Source organism: Leopardus geoffroyi, chromosome D1 (genome assembly GCF_018350155.1).
Source record: "Leopardus geoffroyi isolate Oge1 chromosome D1, O.geoffroyi_Oge1_pat1.0, whole genome shotgun sequence".
Classification (NCBI taxonomy): domain Eukaryota; kingdom Metazoa; phylum Chordata; class Mammalia; order Carnivora; family Felidae; genus Leopardus; species Leopardus geoffroyi.
In genome coordinates, this window is record NC_059329.1 from 99,089,988 (window position 1) to 99,111,607 (window position 21,620).

A 21,620-nucleotide genomic window follows, 5' to 3' on the forward strand; every position below is an offset into this window, starting at 1 on the left:
CAGAGGGGGCAGAAAATAATTCATAAAATATACTTATACTGACTCAAAGGTCTCTACTTGGTCACAAATTTAAGAAAAATCTAGACTGGCTGGTTCTTTTCTGATAAATTATCCAGTGTTAAGTTCTTCTAATCATAAGCACTCATCCATGCAGTGTTCAGTACATTTTAAACTTTGAGGTACAGTCATCTCTTTTTAGGGATATTCACTCTTGATAGGTCAGGGCCAGCATTACATCTAAGCAATAGGTATTTAAAGTTTTCGAATTCAAATTGGTTAAAATTAGACGAACGATACAGCCCAAAATAGAGCTGTCTTTCTTAGAAGGTAGTATTTTGAGTCCCTAAGCCAATTCTGGGTTGCATGCAATTTACTCAGCCATATCTGAAGAACAGAATCCTGAATATGACCAAGTATAACTCAAGGAAGAAGGTGAACCAATAATTTAGCCACATGACATTGAGTGGCCACTTCTGCTAGCCAGTGGACTTCTGGGGAAGGCTTGACACATGGGATACTTATGGACACCCCTAACCTGTTAAGAGTTATAAACTCTAAATCAATTGCCCTCCAGAGGGGATGAATCCAAGTCAGAAGTTAGAAAGATATAAGAGCCCTGCTAATGAGAAATTAGCAGGCAGTACTTACATCCTATAAGTGCGATACATAATTCTGTCCACGGAAAAGCAGTGAAAGAAGGCACAAGACTATTTAGAAGTGGTTTTGAGACAAAGACAAAGACAATGAAGACTGAAGGATTAAACATTTGGCTACAAGACATTTACCCAGACACTCTGTCATGCATGATAATGGCTACAAGAACTCAAGATTATGTTACAGGATAAGCTCTTAGCACACAAGGCAAAGTCCACTGAGACGTTCTTAGACAATTATCTCCATCTACATACTTGAGTTTGGAGGACATGTCCTCAGCTGGTCCCTTGCGCAGCATGTTGGCATTGGAGTTTATGCTCTGTGTGCGCTGAGGTCTCTCTTCCACCTGTTTTATTGGTGCAGCAGAAGGCCTCTTTGCTGACCGCTTAATCCTCTCCTCGAGCATGCTCATATCCTTTTCAGAAAGCTATAAGAAGAAGCCAATTTATTACCACATACTCTACTAGAATATGAGGAGAATTAAAAACCTGATTGGAAGACTCAAAAGAGTCAATATCCATTCACATATTGAAGCAAACAGAACCTGCTATGTTAGGGTAAATTCATTTTCAAAATACTAGCTACATTTTAAATCAACTATTGTTAAAACCTGCTATCATAAGAGAATACATGAAAGAAGGAAAGGATACAAAAAGAAAGGCCTGTAATAACTCTAAACGAAAAAATCAAAGATTAAATGATGCTTCCTCATGTTTGCTGTGTCACCACTATGTGAACTACAGGTAAGAAGCTTCACCTGTGACCATCTATAAAATTCCCATCTGCTTTATCTCCTTTGCCGACCTGTAGTGAGGATTTAATTAGATTAGTACAGCTAAAAATACATAAACACAGTGTAAATACTAGGAAGTAACTGGAATGAAGGACTGAGGTGCAAGCACAAGCAAATGGCTCAAAGGAAGTAAGGAATCTGAAACAGCACCTGATGTGTCTGCAGAATGTGGCTTATGGCTGTGGGACTCTTTTGATGTGACAGGTACCAGATTCTACATTATACACGAGTACTTGTTCACTACAAAGTAAATGCACTGAAAATTACAGAGCAGATTTCTAGACAGAATATAAATCCCAAACTAGTTCTGGACTTCCCGATTCAAAAATAGCTCTTGGGGTGCCTGGGTGGCTCAGTCAGTTAAGTGTCTGACTCTTGATTTTGGTTCAAGTCATGATCTCCTGTTCCGTGAGATTGAGCCCCACATCGGGTTCTGTGCTGACAGTGTGGAGCCCGCTTGGGATTCTCTCCTCTCCCTCTCTCTGTTCCTCCACTGCTCCTGCTCTCCCTCTCTTAACTTAAAAAAAAAAAAAAAAAAAAAAAAAAAGCTTTCATTTTCTAAAGCAAACTGTGTGAGTAGAAGGCTCAGAAAAGAAAATCTGATTTCCTGTAAGGCACATATAAATGTCCTGTAACAGTCAGAGACACCCTCAAGGGTTTATCTGGACTCTAAGACACATTGATGGGTTTAGTTTAATAAAAAGTGGTAACAACTTAGCTAGAGTTGAGATGGCATGAAAGCTGAACACCTAAGTGATTCTGCAATTCACAACATGTTAAAAATGTCCACAAAAAGTCACTCACAGTTCCAATCAGTTTGAACACCTGATCCCCGTGTACATTGTACACGGTGACGATGGTATTGAGGGCAGCATTGCGCACAGCGTTGTCACGGTCTCCGATGTGAATTGCTATCTCCTTTAAGGCTTTCCCTGGGGTTGGTTGGCAAACATTCATGCCATAGGACTCGACCAGACACCCCAGTTCTTCCAGGCACTCTGATGGGGGAGGAAGATTAGACTGATGAGACCCAACACACATTTGGCATAGAGACTTATCTTTGCTAGATAAAATTTCCTTGGCATACATAAAAGACTAAAATCTTATACTGGTTCTATCTAGAATTTTTCCTTGTTTATTGCCTTCTGATAAAACACACAATAATGATGTTACAGCAAGTGCTCCTGGAAGAAAGGGATGCCTGTGAGTCAGATGGCCCCTGTGCACTTGATTTTGTCACCAGGGTGGTAACTGAGTGGTGCCCGTGTCACCGGACACTGTGGCACCACCAGTGTGCAACTCATCATTCTCACAGTCCAAATCAGAAGATTGGAATCAATCACTCAGACACTGAAGAATTGTCCTTGTTCATCTACAAACTCTTTCTTTTAGAGGTCACTGCTGCATAGACTCACGCTTCTATTTAAATTGTTGCTTCACCTGCTCTTTGCTTAGAGTTTTTGGATTTGGTTCCTTCCATGATGAAGGGGAACATCTTGCTGGCTGGGTAGACAAGGCACATCCGGTTCAGGATGGCACGGACATCTTTACGAATGACATCCTTTGGTTCTCCAACCTAGTCGACAAGGAAAATAACGACTGAGGCATTTCCTGAGTAGCAAAGGGTCCTCCCATGAGTCACTACCTTTTGGAAGAATAGGGGCACAGGAGTAAGTGGTAGAAGGTATCTTCACAGAATAAATGAAAAAGGGCAAGGGCATAAAGGATAGGAACTGAGGTCAGCCGGGAACTTGGGCAGTCTTCCAGAGTGAGAACAACGCATTACCTTGAGGATGAGATAAGGGATGAAGGAAGATGCTTCGTTCTCAGTCAGATGATATTCCTCCTCACTTAGCAGTGTGAAGAGCAATTTTAAATATTCTAGGGCTTTCATTAGGACGCTTGTATTGGTGTCAAAAAACCGCAGGGTAAGCCACTTTAAGATGAGATCCAGGCAACCAATTACACCCTCTTTTTCACTCTCCAAGTGCTTAAAACAAAAGACAAATAAGACTGTATAAAAATGTAAGTTCTATTAGGTAAGTCCTTTATAAATTTTACTAGAGTCCAAGAAGAAAATAATAGCTTTTTGAGCTATTTAGGACCTAAAATTATAGACATTTATTCTATCAAACAATAAAACAGCTCTAAAAACAGAGAACATGTTGTATTCTAGTTCCCTCTCAAGTCACGTGAATTTCTGGGTATTCACAAGGCTCAGTATTTTCACGGGTCTGAGATAATCATATTTATCTCTTGCAAACCTACATCAACCATGACAGCAAGGGCTTTGTTATGATGCTGAAAGTCTGAGTGAAACATCTCATCTTGTAGCCACTTAGCCACACAGCTAGACATCTGAGTCTTTAGTTGCTCAATGTATTCATCCCGTGGAGTAGTAAAATTCCACTTCAGCACCTGAAAAAAAAAAAACAGTGAAAAGGGACTGTAAGATGTTCAACTGAAATGAGGCAGAGAAGAACTCTATTTAAAAGCAGCTGCAGAAATCAAGTAAGATATTTTAAAATTCAACAAGATTAATTTGTAATTAAATATGAGTGCAAAATGTATTCTTGAGCTGTCATACATTTGGAAGCTTAACTCTTAAAATCTAGGAATAGAATAACATTCAGCAGTTCTCACTACAAAGACCAATGCTCTATTATTGTATAACATGGTAGACACTGTTGGTACAATTTCAATAAGGGGAAAATTTGAAATAGCTATCAAAATTTAAAAAATACACACCATTCTAGGAGGAGTTTAATAAAGATATATTCACACATGTGCACAAATGCCTACATTCAAAGATGCTTATGACAGTGTAGTTTATAACACTGAAAGACTAGAAGAAACCTAAATGTTTACATTGTAGGTTGGGGATAAAGAAAGGTACATACATATGATGTACCAATAAAAGAATGAATGCATATAAACACGCAGATATGAATAGCCTTTAAGATATTTCAAACATCATTAAAAGAAAAGAATAAAGCACAGAACAAAGAATATGGCATGTTCCCCTGTGCATAAAAGGCAGGCCATATGTTTATACATATATGATCGTATTGCATGAAATACTGACATTTCTGGAGTAACACACAAGAGCACTGGTAATAATGTCCTTCCTATGGAGGAGGACTAGAAGGGGTGACATGCTTCTCACACTACTCTCTGCACATTTCATATTGCTTGAATTAAGAAAAAACAACAACATGTATATATTGTAACAAAAAAAATTTAACTGCCTGATAATACTAAAATAAATCAAAAGAGAAATGACCGAACTAAGCAGATACAATCACCAAATCTGGCTTTTATGATATCAGGCACAAGAAGGATTAAACGAGTGGCCTATTACCTATGTGTAGGTGACAAAAATCAATGAATACTTCCCATTCTTCAATTATAAAAATTAAAACAACTTTTATTTCTTTCCATTTGGAGGAAGAATAGGCAGTAGCTCCATTCCATAGTTCCTTTTGTAGGAACTAATGCTCCCATAGAGCAGTCTTAGAGAAATAAGCCATAATTTATAAGCAAAAGATTTAGTTCATTGTTAGATAGTTCACAATGAAATGAATTACAGACAGCAAAGCTATTCTTGATTACAAAGCAAAACAAAAAAGCAAAAACCTACTGAGGATTCTTATCCCTTTCTTACCTTTAATCCTTTTTCATCTTTCATTCTTTGCTCCTTTCCATTTGGAACAACAATGAAGATAGGACCAGATTTGTCTTCATCTTCCTTTAAGCTGGTTTTGCTGGGCACTTTCTTTCCTTGTGCACTCTACAGCCAAGGTTCAGGAAATACTGGTTAGGAATGTGATGTTGCTGCCCAGTAAGAGTGCACTATAAAAACCATACACTCTCCACATTGTATTCTTCATGATAGAAACAGATAAGTCACAGAATTGTGCACGTTATGTTTTTGTATAAGTTTTTCAGAAATGTTTCTAATAGCATTCTCAGGTAACTGTTGGTTAGTCCTTAGACTGGCACGCAACATAGCTGGAAAAACTCTATTACCTGTCATTGGTTTGGGTCACAGCCTTTGTTTATTGGACAGTTCTTTCTTGAAATCTTCAACACCATTTATGGTTTTCCATATTAATGACTTCCATATTAATGACATTTTGAATGACATTCACACACTTCACATCATTGAGTTGAGAAAGCTTTTCTGTTTCTCTGCATATAAAATATATCTCTAGGGGCACCTGGGTGGCTCAGTCGGTTAAGCGTCCTGGACTTTGGCTCAGGTCATGATCTCATGGTTTGTGAGTTCTAACCCTGCACTGAGCTCTGCACTGACAGTACAGAAGCTGCCTGGGATTCTCTCTCTCTGCTCCTCCCCACCGCCCAATGCTCTCTCCCTCTCCCTCAAAATATATAAATAAACTTAAAAAAATAAAAGTAAATATATCTCTATCATATAGCTATACCTGAGAGTCTCTGAACTTGATTCTAGGGAAACTTGCTAGAAACATTTTAAGTTATTAAAGTGGTTTTGAAAAATAATCCAAGAGTTTGAATTTTTGTATCAGATGGAAAAGAAAATAGTGAACCTCACTATGTATATTTAATTTTAAAACAGGAACCATTATTAACAAAAATGTAGGAAGAGTCCAGTATTTCTAGTAGGCCAGAATTTCTTTCTAGTTCAAACACTGAAGTCATTCAGTCAAAACAAGTATGAGATCATTTATGTGAAACTGTAAACTGCAAAAGACTTGTGGTGGAGGTGGGGGAGGGGTGGGGGGCGGTATAGCATTAAGAACAGAGTCAAAAATACTTCAAAGCACATGTGACCAAAATACTAAAATAAGCACTTGTTAAATTTGGGATGAGGACAGTGGGGGAGGGCAGGAAAAGAACAGCTTCATTGGACAGCTTAGAAGATAATTACCTATTTAAAGGACCATGCATATGGAAAAATAACTGTAATATTCAGATGAATAGCCAGAGTGCCCATTGTATCTGGCATATAATAATAAATGCACTAGGTAATAAAACGGTTCTTAGTCTGGCATTTTTTTCATTAGTTACATGTAATTGATTAGATGGTTTTCTCTATGTATATTTGCTATTATATTTACTACCAACCGTACAGTTCTGCAATTTTCTTATATAAGTTTTAATCAATACCCTGAATACAGTGATAGGTTCTGAATCTTGGTATAGAAACTGATGACAATTTGCTGTGATTCAAAAACTTAATGAAATAAAAAGATTCCCAGGAGATTTCTGCCCTTTGCCCCCTCCCCGAAATATTTAAAGTTAAGCATTCGAACATATTTAATTTTTAATTTTATGTTTGTTTATTTTTGAGAGCGAGAGAGACTGAGCATGAGTGGGAGAGGGACAGAGAGAGAGAGAGAGAGAGAGAGAGAGAGAGAGAGAGGGAGATACAGAATCTGAAGCAGGCTCCATGCTCTGAGCTGTCAGCACAGAGACCGATGCGGGGCTTGAACTCACAGACCACGAGATCATGACCTGAGCCGAAGTTGGCCACCCAACCGACTGAGCCACCAGGTGCCCCTATCTTTTTAATTTTTTTTTTTTTATGTTTATTTATGTTTGAGAAAGAGGAGACAGAGTGCTAGTAGAGAAGGGGCAGAGAGAGAGAGAGACAGAGAGAGAGAGAGATCTCAAAGCAGGCTTCAGGCTCCATACTGTCAGCACAGAGCCCGACGTGGGGCTCAAACTGATGAATTGTGAGATCATGACCTGAGCCAAGTCAGACGCCTAACCAAATGAGCCACCCATGTGCCCCTGAACATATATTTCTTTAAATGTCCAACTCTGCATTGATGCTAAAGGGACTGGTGATTCATCAAAATAAGTCCCACTGGTGCAGGGACAGATGGTATTTCCTTGTAGACTAATTAGGATACCTTCTAGCACGATGACTTAACTGTGCCAAGTTTGAAGGAAGCTGGTCACTACCTTCCTTTTCTTAAATCAGACTCAGCCTAAGTGATTCTGCCAGAGCTACATAGGACTTCTTTCTTCACTACTACAAATCTTCCCCAAAGGTCTGCATGACAAAACCCATGACAGCACCTCTTGAGAGCAGGATGTCTCTGTTTTGGGGCCTTATTTAAAACAAGCCACAGAAACAGGCATAAATAATTAACTTTATAATTTGATAATATCAAGAGTGGTAATGTTTTTCATGCATAATATGATCTTTCCTAATAGAATGACATTGTGCATAAAACACACTTAAAAGCAATTCTACATCTAAGTATGCAGAGTTAACATACCTTTGCCTTAGAAGAAACTCCTAGAGCTTTGGCCTTTTTTGGATCAGGCTTGGGTTCTACAGTGCTGGAAACAGAATCTTCAACAGGTGCTTTGAGAAAAAAAGGGATCTACTATAAATATAAACTCTAATATCACTTTGTTCTGAGCAGGTTAAATATATAATGACGAGAAGGCCTACAGTTTTAAATGTGTCAATTTAGCAAGCATTTTCAGTTAGATTTTTTTTCCTAATCTTTTTTCAGCCTGACTTCTTTTTAAGCATAACCCTATGAAATTAACTCAATAAATCTACATCTGCTTTGCCAACATTTAAGCTGAAGGTTTTTTTTTTAAGTTTTTTAATTAATGTTTTTATTTATTTGTGAAGGAGAGAGAGAGAGAGAGAGAGAGAGAGAGACAGAGCATGAGTGGGGGAGGAAGAGAGAGAGGGGGAAACACAGAATTTGAAGCAGGCTCCAGGCTCTAAGCTGTCATCACAGAGCCCGATGGGGGGCTTGAACCCACGAACTGTGAGATCATAACCTGAGCCGAAGTCGGATGCTTAACCGACTGAGCCACCCAGGTACCCCTAAGCTGAAGTTTTAAAACTATTTTCTAAATAGCAGTTAAGAAACCTTTTCCCTAGATTGATACATCCTTAAGGACAGGGCCTGTCATCTTTGATACTCGGTATTTATCATATAGCAAGATTCCAACAAATGGTGTAATTGAATACATACTTTGATACCAACAGTTTTACACATGTAAGATTTCTAACTCTGTAGCATCAACAGTTTCTACCCCCCTAAACAGAATAATATTTTATTTAATAATAAAATAGTAGAGAAGGGGTTAAAGAGTAGAGTTTTATTTATACACAATGAAATTTTAACATGAGGGTGAAGAAACCAAGAATTTTCTCTAAATGATTAGTAAATGTTAGAATGGATCAACAAATGGGCAGTGCAGTGGAAGGAGGACCCATTTGGGAATGAGAAAGAGGAATTCTATGCTGGTGAATTCAGGCACTGACTGGTCGTCCCTGTACCCGTCACTTGATCTTCTGGGTTTCTACATCTGTTAATAAAGGGGATTAAACTAGATGGTCCCAGTTCCCCCTCTAACTATAATATCCAATAGCAGAAAACAGTATAGAAACCTTAAAAATAAGAAGGAGCACTTGCTTTCTGGAGTATTTCAATACATTATTCCAAACTCCTTTTTTGGACCTGGAAACCAAATTAATCATCTTCATACCTTCAGCATAGTTCATAGCATAAAACTTCTCAAGTGTTTGTGGTAGGAGGGTAAAGAGGGCGGGCAGGAGGGCAGGCCTATGATCTAAGCTGTTAGGGAAAATGGTAAAAAATGAAAGCTTGATTTCTTTTTCGAGTTGCCCTGGGCTTAACCCTCTCAAAATACCATTACCTGAAGCTGGCTGGAATTTGGCTGGAGCTGACCCTCCCATCGGTTTGGAAGCTGCTTTAGCAGATGCAGCAGGCTTGGCTGGCATGTTAGCTTTGGCTTTCTCTAGCATGGCCAGTACCTGATCTTTAGAAGTTGGCTAGGGAGACAATGTAACAGGAGAGGTGAGAGGTCACATACATGATACACTCATACTATGCTTACTAACAGAGCTGCTGTCAAACACATCCTTGAGCTCCTACTTTTGAAATACCAATGAAATAAGGGAGGCGGCACACAGTGCAAGAGAAATAACACACATTATGAAGTCACACTAAATTAGCTACCATTCTAGAAGGTCACAATTTTCTGCAGAGTAAGGTTCTTTGAGTTCTACACACTGTTAAATATTATATTTTTGCTGCATTGGGATTTCAAGTGAAACTCTTAGGAGGTAATATGATCTCCTGCCGATATCAATTCATGTTCAATATTTTTCTAATGGCTTTTAACAGCAGCAACAACAGGAAGCAGTACCTTTAGTTTCCCAGTGGCCTTGGCCATTTTCTCATATCCCAAGTGCATCATGAAGAATGGCAAGGCATCTTGGGCCTTCTTCCGCACATCTCCATTACGGTCCTCCAGGCAGGAGTAGAGATGAGGAACACAAAGGATGAGGTCAGTGGGGGTGGAACGAAGACTCGGCAGTTTCTCAGCCAACCAGCCCAGAAGCTGCCAAAGGAAAGAAAGACCAGTGACACACTTCAAGTGGGAAAGTATCACTTACGATCTTAGGCTTAATGATTCCATCAGTACGAAACACTGAATGAGTTCTTACACTACAACTTTCCAAAATAAAATTTTGGAATTTTTAGTGTTCAAGAGTAATTTTTATTGTTCAAGAAATTTACTATACTTAAATAATAGACACAAAGAAGATAATCTTCCTACAGATAAAAACATGGTTCCCTGGACCATACTTGGGCATTAAATTATAAAGCTTTAATAGTTCTTAATGCATTTTAAAGATGAAAAACTTTCACTTCACTTCTTTAAAATTTCTAAGAATTATTCAGTAGAGAAGATGCAGAACACTGATTTGATCAGAAGAGGACGAATTCTACTACAACTTCTATTTCAGCCTTACATCGACAGTTTCTCTCTATTCCTTTAAAATAATTAATATCTGTATGTATTTTTTAAGTCTTTATTAATTTTTTTAAAATTTACTTTGAGAGAGAGAGAGTGCACATAAGCGGGAGAGGGGCAGAGAGAAAGGGAGATAGAATCCCAAGCAGGCTCTGCACTGGCAATGCAAGAGCCCGACATGGGGCTCAAACCTATGAGCTATGAGAGAATGACCTGAGCCAAAACCAAGAACTGGACGCTTCATCAACTGAGCCACCCAGGCGCCCCTGTATTTATTTATTTATTTATTTATTTATTTATTTATTATTATTTTTTTTTTAATTTTTTTTTTTTTTCAACGTTTATTTATTTTTGGGACAGAGAGAGACAGAGCATGAACAGGGGAGGGGCAGAGAGAGAGGGAGACACAGAATCGGAAACAGGCTCCAGGCTCTGAGCCATCAGCCCAGAGCCCGACGCGGGGCTAGAACTCACGGACCGCGAGATCGTGACCTGGCTGAAGTCGGACGCTTAACCGACTGCGCCACCCAGGCGCCCCTGTATTTATTTTTTAACTGAAGTTTTTATTGAAATGATTATAGTCACATGGAGTTATAAGAAGTAATACAGAAATCCCATGCACATTTTGCTCAGTTTCCACTCACAGTAGCTGTATACAAAATTATATTATAGTATAACTAGCAGGATACTGACACTGATACAATCCACTGATCTTGTTCAGACATCCCCAGCTTTACTATTCTCATTTGTGACTGTGTGTACTTTTAGTTCTGTACACTTTTATCACACGTCAGTACATCTGCCACCAGAGTCAAGATTTTATTTTTTTTAAGAATATATTTTTTATTTATTTTGAGAGAGAGCACAAGTGGGGGAGAGGCAGAGAGAGAGGGAGAAAGAATCTCAAGCAGCCTCCACACTATCCACAAAGAGCTCAATGTGGGGCTCGAACACTCCAACCGAGAGATCATAACTTGAGCTGAGATCAAAGAGTTGGGAGCTTAACCAACTGCGCCACTCAGGCACCCCCATAAATTTTCATTTTTACAGAACAAATGTATAAGATCAAAATCACTGGGTCATATAGTAACCACATATTTAGTTTTATAAAAAGCTAAACTCTTTTCCCAGAGTGGCTGTACCATTTTACATTTCCTCTAACAGAATGTTCAAATTTCTCTACATCCTTGCCAGCATCTGGTATTATTACTTTCTTTATTTTAGTAATTCTGATAGTTGTATAGGGATGTGTCACTGTAGTTTTAATTTGCATTTCCCTTATTGCTAATACTACTGAACAACTTTCATGGGCTTATTTGCCAGCTGCATATCCTTTTCTGTAAAACATCTGTTCATGTCTTTTGCCCATTTCCTTTCCTTTTTTTTTTTTAAAGTAGGCTCTACATCCAATATGGGGCTTGAACTCATGACCCTGAGATCAAAAGTTGCATGCTCTCTGACTGAACAAGCCAGATGCCCCATCTTTTGCCCATGTTCTGTTTTCTTCTTCTTTTTTTTAAGTAGGCTTCATGCCCATCGTGAAGCCCAACGTGGGGCTCGAATTCATGACCTGAGCTGAGATCAAGTCGGATGCTCAACCAACTGAGCCACCCAGGCCCCCCTTGCTCATTTTCTAATTAGATTTTTTTTTTTTTTTACTGTTTTGAGAATTCTTTACATACGTATTCTAAGTAATGGTCCTTTATTGGATGTAAAGTTTATAAATATTGTCTCCTGCTCTGTAGCTGACTTTCATCATCTTCACATGGTCTTTTGCACAGTAAAACTTCTTAATTTTTACCGAGGTCCAACTTACCAAGTTCTCCCTTTGATGGGATTGTGGTTTTGGTGTCAAGTCTAAGAATTCTTTGCCTGAAGAATTTCTGTATTCTGAAGGTTTTCACTGATGTTATCTTTATTTATTTTATTTTTTTTTATTTTTTTTATTTTTTTTTAATTTTTTTTTTTTTTTCAACGTTTATTTATTTTTGGGACAGAGAGAGACAGAGCATGAACGGGGGAGGGGCAGAGAGAGAGGGAGACACAGAATCGGAAACAGGCTCCAGGCTCTGAGCCGTCAGCCCAGAGCCCGACGCGGGGCTCGAACTCACGGACCGCGAGATCGCGACCTGGCTGAAGTCGGACGCTTAACCGACTGCGCCACCCAGGCGCCCCACTGATGTTATCTTTAAAAGTTCTACAGTTTTATGTTCTACATTTAAGTCCATGATCCATTTTGAGTTAATTTTTGTGTTAAATGAAAGGTTTAGGTTGAGGTTTACTGTTCTATCTATAGATGTCAAAGGCTCTAGAATCACTTGTTGAAAAGGCCAGCCTTCCCTGCACTAAATTACTTTGGCAACTTAGTCAAAAATTAGTTGATCAGATTTGTGTGGGTCTATTTCTTGATTTCCTCTTCAGTTCTATTGACCTGTGTCTGTCCTCTCCTCCCCCAACCACCCATACCAGTTTCTTGATTATGTTAACAATACGTGAGTTTTAATATATGGTAGAGTGATTATTTCCATGTTTTTCTTCTTTGTCAAGATTGTTTTAGCTAGAATATAAATTTTAGGATAAACCTGTCTCTATAAAAAAACTTGCTGCAAGTTTGGTGGGAATTACATTAAACCTATAGATCAATTTGGGGAGAACTGACATCCCTGCTACATTGAGTCTTCCCATCTATGAACATGGCATGTCTTTCCATCTATTTGGGTCTTCCCAAATAGATGAATTCTTTCAACAGTATTCTGTAATTTTCAGTATACACACTCACTCTGTAGTTGTTTTGCTAAGTGTACATGTAAGGATTTCATTTTCTTTGGAGTGATTGTAAATGGTCCTGTCTTTCATTTCAGTTTCTGTATATACACTGTATTATAAAGAAATGTGATTGATTTTTGTGTGTTAATTTTGTATCCTGCAGTCTTACTGAATTCATTTATTAGCTCTAGGAGTTTACTTGTAGATTCCTTAGGATTTTCTATGTAGACAGTTATCTGCAATTAAGGATAGTTTCACTTATTTTTTTTCCAACCTGTCTTTCATCTTTTTTTTAAATTCTTTTTTCCTTTTTTGGGGAGAGAGGGGGGAGTGAGGGGCAGAGATAGAGAGGAAGAGGGGGAAAGAGAGAGGATCTCAAACAGGCTCCATACTCAGTGTTCAGCATGAAGCCCAAAGCAGGGCTCGATCCCATGACCCTGGAAACGTGACCTGAGCCAAAATCAAGAGCGTATGCTCAACCGACTGAGCCACCCAGGCGCCCCCTGTCTTCCATTTCTTTTTCTTGCATCGCTGCAGTGCCCAGAACTTGCCAGACTACGCTGATTAACAGTAGTGAAAACATATCATTTCTACTCGTAGGAGGAAAGCATTCAGTCTTTCACCACTAAGTATGACATTACCTATATAAGTTTTTTGTAGATGCGCTTTAGCAAGAAGTTCTCTTCTATTACTAACTTGCTCAGAGTTTTTGTCATGAATAGATGCTGGATTTTCTCAAATCCTTTTTTTGTGTCAACTGATACAATTATATGACTTTTCTTCTTTGGCCTGTTGGTACTGATGGATTTTTGAATGTTGAATTCTATTTTTATGTTCTGATTAAAACCTCTTGAACCTTGAACTTCAGAGTTCAAGAAAAGAGAAAATTTCACAAAAAGGCTAGTCCTTTAAAAAATTCTATTTTTAGGGTGCCTGGGTGGCTCAGTCGTTAAGTATCTGACTTTGGCTCAGGTCATGATCTTACAGTTTGTGAGTCTGAGTCCCACATGAGGTGAATTTGAGCCCCACTTTGGGTAAAACACAAGTTCTGGTAAACCCCTCTTCTCTCTCTCAACCCCTTACTCACTTGTGTCCTCTCTCTCAAAAAATAATTTTTATTGTTAAAAAAGTATATGAGGTGCGCCTGGGTAGCTCTGTCAGTTAAGCATCTGACTTCTGGCTCAGGTCATGATCTTGCAATACGTGAGTTCAAGCCCCGCATCAGGCTCTGTGCTGACAGCTTGGAGCCTGGAGCTTGCTTTGGAATCTGTGTCTCCTCTCTCTCTCAAAAATAAATAAATTAAAAAAAAAAAATTTTTTTTTTTTTTTAAAGTATATGAAAGGGGTGGGAAAAAAGAGGTACATGAGTATAAAAGCTCCAGGAATTTGGTTTCATTTTATTAACTGTTTCATAATGAAACTCAATTCTACCTCTACATGCATATTTATTAGGCAGGTCCACACCTAAGAAGGTAAAAGACATCAGTAAACACATTGTATATGTAGTACTTACCTCTTGCCTCAAGAAAGGATTTTCCTTTTTGAGTTCTTCAGAAAGATCTTCTCCCTCCAGCCATTCCTTCATGCCTGTCTGTTCTGCCCAAGCATTCACAGTCGCTAGGGCAGCCGCCCGAACATTGTTCTGAAGGGAGGAGAAAATTAGTAAAGATAGTATCAGTTATGGTTTGGAGATAGGGAGTGAAAAAGGTTGTTACTTTGGGGATATGAACAATGGAGGTTTCTCTAAGGTCCACATGAACATACTTGGAATCAACTTCTCTGACACAGAATCTAGTTCTATGGTTGCACTGAAAATCTAAAGTAGAAACATAAAACTCCATTGTAAAGATGCTGTCGGTTAAATCAGACAAAAACAGTCACCTGGGTATAACATATCATGTAAGAGGAATTAACTCAGAGGTTCTGTTCCCTGAATCTCTGGGGCTGTTATATCCATGGTTATCTGCTAAAGAATGTAATTCCACATGGTAGAAAACTCAAGAGTTAGAATCAAATTACGAACAATTTGCCTAAACACTTACGTTTTCCTATTAATTTGCATTCGTAGCATGAGGACTTACTGACATGAAAATTATTAAAATATCCCAATTCCTCACATTAAATGAATTGCACAAAAATAAAGACACATTCAAATATTCAATCTAGGGCTAAATATAAGAGGCTTGCTACTTTCAAGGAGACTGATTCTAGGACTGTGAAACTGCAAGCACTGGAAGATTCTGCTCCAGTGGTCCAGAACAAGGTGGAAAATAAAGGACCCCCAAATTCATAAACTTATTCACTCTTTTTTTTTTTTTTCAACGTTTATTTATTTTTGGGACAGAGAGAGACAGAGCATGAACAGGGGAGGGGCAGAGAGAGAGGGAGACACAGAATCGGAAACAGGCTCCAAGCTCTGAGCCATCAGCCCAGAGCCCGACACGGGGCTCGAACTCACAGACCGCGAGATCGTGACCTGGCTGAAGTCGGACGCTTAACCGACTGCGCCACCCAGGCGCCCCTTATTCACTCTTTTTAACAGCACTTATAACAATGATGTCATAATCCTAATAGCCAACATTGTTTGAGTGCACACTACAGGAGACACTAATAGGTATCTTAGGTACAGATTATTTAGTTCTATAGGAATAAAATTTCATAGATAACAACACTGAACCTCAAAGAAGATAAATAACTTATCTAAGGGTCACAAAGCTAGTGACCTATCTGTTCACCTTCATATTTCCTGGAGGTAAAGATGTTTACTATTTTCCTTCTAATGTTCTCTTCCCTGCAAAGTTTATAGACTGTGTATGTGTACTCTTACATGTACATCTAAGAATTATTCTTAGCCCACGAACATGTCTGGCCTATTCCAAAAAGGACTGAGGTCAGGAGTCAGGCTTACCTTGCTGTCTCCAAGGACTGTGATGATAGGGATGCCTAAGTTCTTCACATGTTGCTTGATATTTGGGCCCATTGCTACGGCCAGCTGCTGGAGGATATTCAATGTTTGCTGCACCTAAGGGGGAAAGAGCCAACACTTGAAACCTTGAGCAGGCTATGTTCAAAGTTTTTTAAGTTTGCTGCTAAGTAGTCATTGCAGTAGGAAGTTTTGGGCCTATTTAAGAGACAGGGAAGTCAGTTTGTTATGATGCTATTCGAATTAGCTTATGGTTAATTTTTAGGTGGTAGCCTTTCATCATCAGTTCATAAAGCTTGAGTATGAGAATTTTAGACCAGGGGCATCTGAGTGGCTCAGTCAGTTGAGTGTCTGACTTTGGCTTAGGTCATGATCTCACAGTTCCTGGGTTCAAGCCCCACGTCAGGCTTTGTGCTGACAGCGCAGAGCCTGATTTGGATTCTCTCTCTCAAAAATAAACAAAAAAAAAAAAAAAAAAAAAAGAAAGAAAGTATTTTACAAGAGAGAGGATAATTTTATAATTATAATTTTATAATTTTAAAGGTAAAGCCTAGCTTAAGAAAATTCTCACATAAAAACCCAAATTTAAAAATTAGAAATTGGGGCGCCTGGGTGGCGCAGTCGGTTAAGCGTCCGACTTCAGCCAGGTCACGATCTCACGGTCCAGGAGTTCGAGCCCCGCGTCAGGCTCTGGGCTGATGGCTCAGAGCCTGGAGCCTGTTTCCGATTCTGTGTCTCCCTCTCTCTCTCTGTCCCTCCCCCGTTCATGCTCTGTCTCTCTCTGTCCCAAAAATAAATAAACGTTGAAAAAAAAAAAATTAAAAAAAAAAAAAAATTAGAAATTAAGCATGTTTATATGTATTACAAGCAGTTTTATATAAAGATATTTAATATTAGAGTCCTATAAAAAGCAAATCTGAGATTCATGAAAATTTGATTAATAAACCTGCTGTCTACCAACCTATCTGGAGGCATACTTAAGAGATTAAAGGAAGCTATTTCTAGTTCAAAGAAAATAAAGTGACCACCCATTTTTTTTTTTTTTGCAGATGAAGGTTAGTATTTAAAAGGGACTTCCTTCAGAGAAGAGGGGAGGGAGAGAAAAAGAACAGGTATATATGTTCTACGTACCAAGATTTTATTTGAATCATTGAGTCGACCCTTCAAGGCAGTTGGCAGTTCACCTATATTCGGTTGGATAAATTTGGCTTCATTGATAATACCTGCCACTTCATCTAGACCTTCTTTCCTGATCTTCCAATTCTTGTCACCAATCTTAGACACCAACTCTGAGGTGATTTTATCACTGAAAAAGCAAGGATGGAATCTTTAATTCCAGACTCCTAAAGAAATAATTATGTCACAGAAGTACTCTTGACTGAGAAAGAGAAGGTACCATTAGGAATTCACTAAAACAAAACAAAAAACAAAACAAAACAAACAAACAAAAAACTGCTACAAAAATCCAATAAACCATTTGCAACAAACCTACCTGATTTCTGTCCTCGGCAAAAGATCCACAACATCATTGCCCCCCTCATCTGGTTCATCTCCATCTTCTCCTTCATCTGTACCACTTATGCTGTGTTTGGAAATCCCTCTGGTTGGAGCAGGTGGGCTCTGTCCCTGCATCTACACACAAACAAATCAGTGAGTCCAATGAACTTGATGAAGGGTATGAGAGCAAACAAGTTAGAGAATGGGACTATGTCAAACTTTCCTACTCTTTCATACTACTTAATATTTACACAGTATGTATTTTAATTCCTAGATTCCAAATTTGAGACTATATAGCCAAAGGCATTTTTATACAAACCTATTAGAACCTGACTTTTCAATCATAAAACTGTCTTTTGACTTGTAAGCCCAAGAAATACAGAGCAAGTCTGCCCAAACTCAGCAATTTCAATTAAAAAGTTTATTCAAGGAAGGTCAAATTTCTTTTATTTAAAATTATTTTAAATGTTAATTAGTATGCTTTCTGAATAGGCAGCATATTCAAAATGTTTGATACCCAAAGGTACAAAAGACCTAAAGAGGAAAATCTCCCCTCCTGTACCACAGCTATCCAGTTGGCTGCCTCACAGACAAAGCCATCAATTTCTTATGAACTCTTCCCAGGGTATTTTATGCATATAAAAATAAATACATATATATTCTTCATTCCAAAGGGTTAAAAGCTTACACTTAACTAATATGAGCATTCTCACATCTACCAATGGATTGTATCATTTCTGGAAACTTTACCTTCTCAAATTCTGCATCTATCTGGGATAGGAGGGCAGGCTTCTCATCTTCAAAGAACATTCGCAAAGAGGGGCCAACATACAGATACATCACACCAAGTAGGGTGATGGCGGAAGTCCTCACAGCCTGGCAGACAGAACAAAAAGAACTTTCTAAATGAGAACAGAACCACGGGGATGGCTGCAATGTTCCTACATATGCTGGTATGTACTCACTGGGTTTGTTGCAGCAAGAGCTGTCTTCACATTGCTAATGAAAGCTTTCACATTCAGCCTAGAAGAAATAACATTTAGAATTAACAAATGAAACCCTCAAAATACACAACAGAATTTTATTTTTATTAATTTATTATTATTTATTTTGAAAGAGAGAGAGAGAGAGAGAAGGTGTATGCACATGCGCACAAGCAGGGGAGGGGCAGAAAGAGAAGGAGAAAGAGAATCCCAAGCAGGCTCCTCACTGTCAGCACAGATCCTGATGCAGGCCTCGAACTCACAAACCATGAGACCAAGACCTGAGCCAAGATCAAGAGTTGGATGCTTAACCAACTGAGCCACCCAGGCACCACTACTCAACAGTTTTATAAAGCCAAGACTCTAGGACTGGCTCCCTTTGGCTATGTCCCCAAGTCTCACTTATTCTGTTTCTAGACTCATTTAAAGTGAGCATTAAATACTGTCTGTATGCTTATTGCTCCTAAATCCCATTGATGACCTCTCTCCTGAACTCCATTCATATATCCATGTAGCCTTTGTAACATTTTCCTTAGAATGTCTAGTAGGTGTCACACATCTCTCAAGGTCAAAACTGTCCACACCCTAAACCCAAATCCTATTCTTCCCACGGTCTTCCCTACTTCAGCAAAGAACTACATCATTCCTCCATTTGCTCAGGCCATCCTTGACTCCTCTCTCTCCTATACCCATTTTCCTGTTCAGTTCTCTCAAATATATTCTGACTCCTAAGGCTTCCATCTCTACAAACTATGCCTAAGCCACTATTATTTTCTTGAAAGGATTATTCCGATAGCTTACTAATTAGTCTCCTTGAGTCTCACTATCTGTTCTCTCTGACTAGAGTCCAAATGATCCTACCACTCTTTTGCTCAAAACCATCTAGTGGTTTCGAACTTACTCAAAGTTTTGAGGCTCTAAGTGACCTGGCCCTGTTCTTTCTTGCATCTTGTCTCCTCCTCCTCCCTACCACCCAACTCATTCCCCTTCAGCTACATACTGGAAAACAATCACTCCTTGCTATTTTTAAATACATCACACATGCTCCTACTATAGGGTTTTTGCAATTGCTGTTCCCTTGGCCTAGAATGATCTTTTCCCAGATTGTCACAGCTAGCCACCTCAGGTCCTAATGGTCTCTGCTCAAATGTCATTTTCTCAGGAAGGACCATCCCAACCACTCGCAGGTAATACTACCTAACTTCTTATCCTTTATTTTTATTCCATTGTCCCTGTACCTCCGGATATTCTTTTCACTGCATATCGTCATCTGCTCTTACTGAAATATGAGTCTTATGAAAGCAAGAATTTAATCTTGTCTATAATGTATTCCTAAGGACTAGAACAAATGACTGAAACACCATAAAGTGCTCAATATGTAGTTGTTGAATAAATGAAAGATCATGGACAAATTAAAAAGAGGAAAACATTCACCTGGCTTTTATGCCATGCCAGGAAATTAGTTTTACACCAAAAATTATACAATTTTGAAGGGATTTTAACAATACCCTCAACTATAAATACAGACACACAAGTCTTTGCTTGAATGACACCTGAATAACTTCCAGAGTAGTAACTCTTCATTTGGTAGAACATAGAAAACTATTTTACAAGACATTAAGAGGTGTGTTGTAACAAGCAGCATGGCACATAGTAGAAACGCTGCATAGTATAGCAGTTATGGTATTCTCTCTTGGACAGAACGCCTGGATTCAAATCTTGGCTTTGCCACTTCTGAACTGTGACTTGGACAGATTACTTCAGCTTCCTGTGCCCCAATTTCCACACTTATAAAATGGGAATAACAATACCTCACGTAGGTAGTTTTTACGAGAATGAAATTAAAGGAATTATTATTTAGAAAGTGACTGGCATAAGGGCACCTGGGTGGCTCAGTCAGTTAAATGTCCAACTCTTGATTTTGGCCCAGGTCATGATCTCAGTTTAGGGGATGGGGCCCTGCATCTGGCTCTTCACTGACAGCACAGAACCTGCTTAGGATTCTCTCTCTCCCCTCCCTGCCCCCCTGCCCCCCTCTCCCTGCTCGCGCTCTCTCTCAAAATAAATAAATAAAACATTAAAAAGAAGAAGAAGAAGAAGAAAGCGCCTGGCATAAAGAAAGCTCTATAAAATTTTGTTAAACAAGTATGTTCAAATGCAAATAAGTTAGATAAGCTTCTCTGCTGCCTGACCTTGAGAGCCCTTAATTCACCAAGGTGCATGATAGTTCTCTAAACAAATGTGATTACATGTAAGAATTTCCAAATGCATTTGACTAGGTCTTCTCAGAACTGGCTTTTCTGTGGGACAATTGTTAACACTTAAGGAAAAACAACTTAGAGAACTCTAAAGTTAGTGGATATGAAAAGCTCTGGCTTCTCAGAAATAGCAGAGATAGGTGAACAAACAGAATCACCAGTTAGAGATTAGCAAAATATTTAATTATTTTGTACCTGATTTCTTTCCGACTTACCCAGAAAAACCAAATTCTTTTATTGCATTTGATAGCCAATTCAGAGTTTCTGATTGATTCTTGGGATTCTTCTGTGAGAAAGCCATTGACATAACCTGGAGTGAAAGAGGGAAAAAACAAAAACAAATATGTGCTTTTTCTCATATTTCTCACAGAAATGTGGTATGGCATTAAGGCAGAAGTGGATTAGGAGTGGCTTTTCCAATGCCGATAGAACTACAAGAATGCCTTACGAATGAAATATTTAACTCACACAAGGAAATGACGTAAGTGACATCGTATCTTTTTTTTTTTTTTTTTTTTTTGAGAGCAAGAGGGAGGGAGAGTGTGAGTGAGCAGGGGAGGGGCAGAGGGACAGAGGGAGGGGAAGGAGGGAGAGAGAGAGTCTTAAGCAGGATCCATGATGTGGGGCTCTATCTCACAACCGTGAGATCATGATCTGAGCCAAAATAAAGAGTTGGATGCTTAACTGACTGAGCCACCCAGGCTCCCTTGTGACAGGAGTATTAAAAGCATTCTTGACTTTACAAATTTTCCTTAGTGATCACTCTGGATTATAATGTCTTAGGAGAAAATTATTCTCATCTTTTTTTATTTTAATTCTTAATGTTTATTTACTTGAGAAAGAGTGAGAGCAAGAGAGTGCGCATGCACAAATGGGGTAGGGGCAGAGACAGAGAGGGAGGCACAGAATCTGAAACAGGCTCCAGGCTGTGAGCTGTAAGCACA

General features: G+C 38.8%; 1 protein-coding gene and 1 non-coding gene across 8 annotated transcripts in view; both read right to left on the reverse strand.

The window, feature by feature from the left end:
* Positions 1–21,620, reverse strand: part of CKAP5 (cytoskeleton associated protein 5) — a 115,564-nt gene that overhangs the window by 21,772 nt on the left and 72,172 nt on the right. For 4 of the 7 annotated variants that reach the window (XM_045486741.1, XM_045486742.1, XM_045486743.1 and 1 more), the window contains exons 18-34: positions 20,892–20,986; positions 18,401–18,458; positions 18,186–18,311; positions 17,431–17,570; positions 17,070–17,244; positions 15,924–16,037; positions 14,529–14,657; positions 9,638–9,832; positions 9,125–9,260; positions 7,717–7,805; positions 5,112–5,237; positions 3,716–3,865; positions 3,234–3,437; positions 2,888–3,023; positions 2,252–2,445; positions 909–1,081; positions 649–672 (exon numbers count right to left, since the gene is read on the reverse strand). In XM_045486741.1, the coding sequence (XP_045342697.1) occupies positions 649–672; positions 909–1,081; positions 2,252–2,445; positions 2,888–3,023; positions 3,234–3,437; positions 3,716–3,865; positions 5,112–5,237; positions 7,717–7,805; positions 9,125–9,260; positions 9,638–9,832; positions 14,529–14,657; positions 15,924–16,037; positions 17,070–17,244; positions 17,431–17,570; positions 18,186–18,311; positions 18,401–18,458; positions 20,892–20,986 (2,264 nt within the window). The remainder of the gene's footprint in view (positions 1–648; positions 673–908; positions 1,082–2,251; positions 2,446–2,887; positions 3,024–3,233; positions 3,438–3,715; positions 3,866–5,111; positions 5,238–7,716; positions 7,806–9,124; positions 9,261–9,637; positions 9,833–14,528; positions 14,658–15,923; positions 16,038–17,069; positions 17,245–17,430; positions 17,571–18,185; positions 18,312–18,400; positions 18,459–20,891; positions 20,987–21,620) is intronic. The other 3 variants (XM_045486744.1, XM_045486745.1, XM_045486746.1) reach the window with 1 other exon arrangement.
* On the reverse strand, positions 2,650–2,761 carry LOC123602834. The gene has a single exon (XR_006714602.1). It is a non-coding gene; the product is annotated as a small nucleolar RNA SNORD67 (small nucleolar RNA).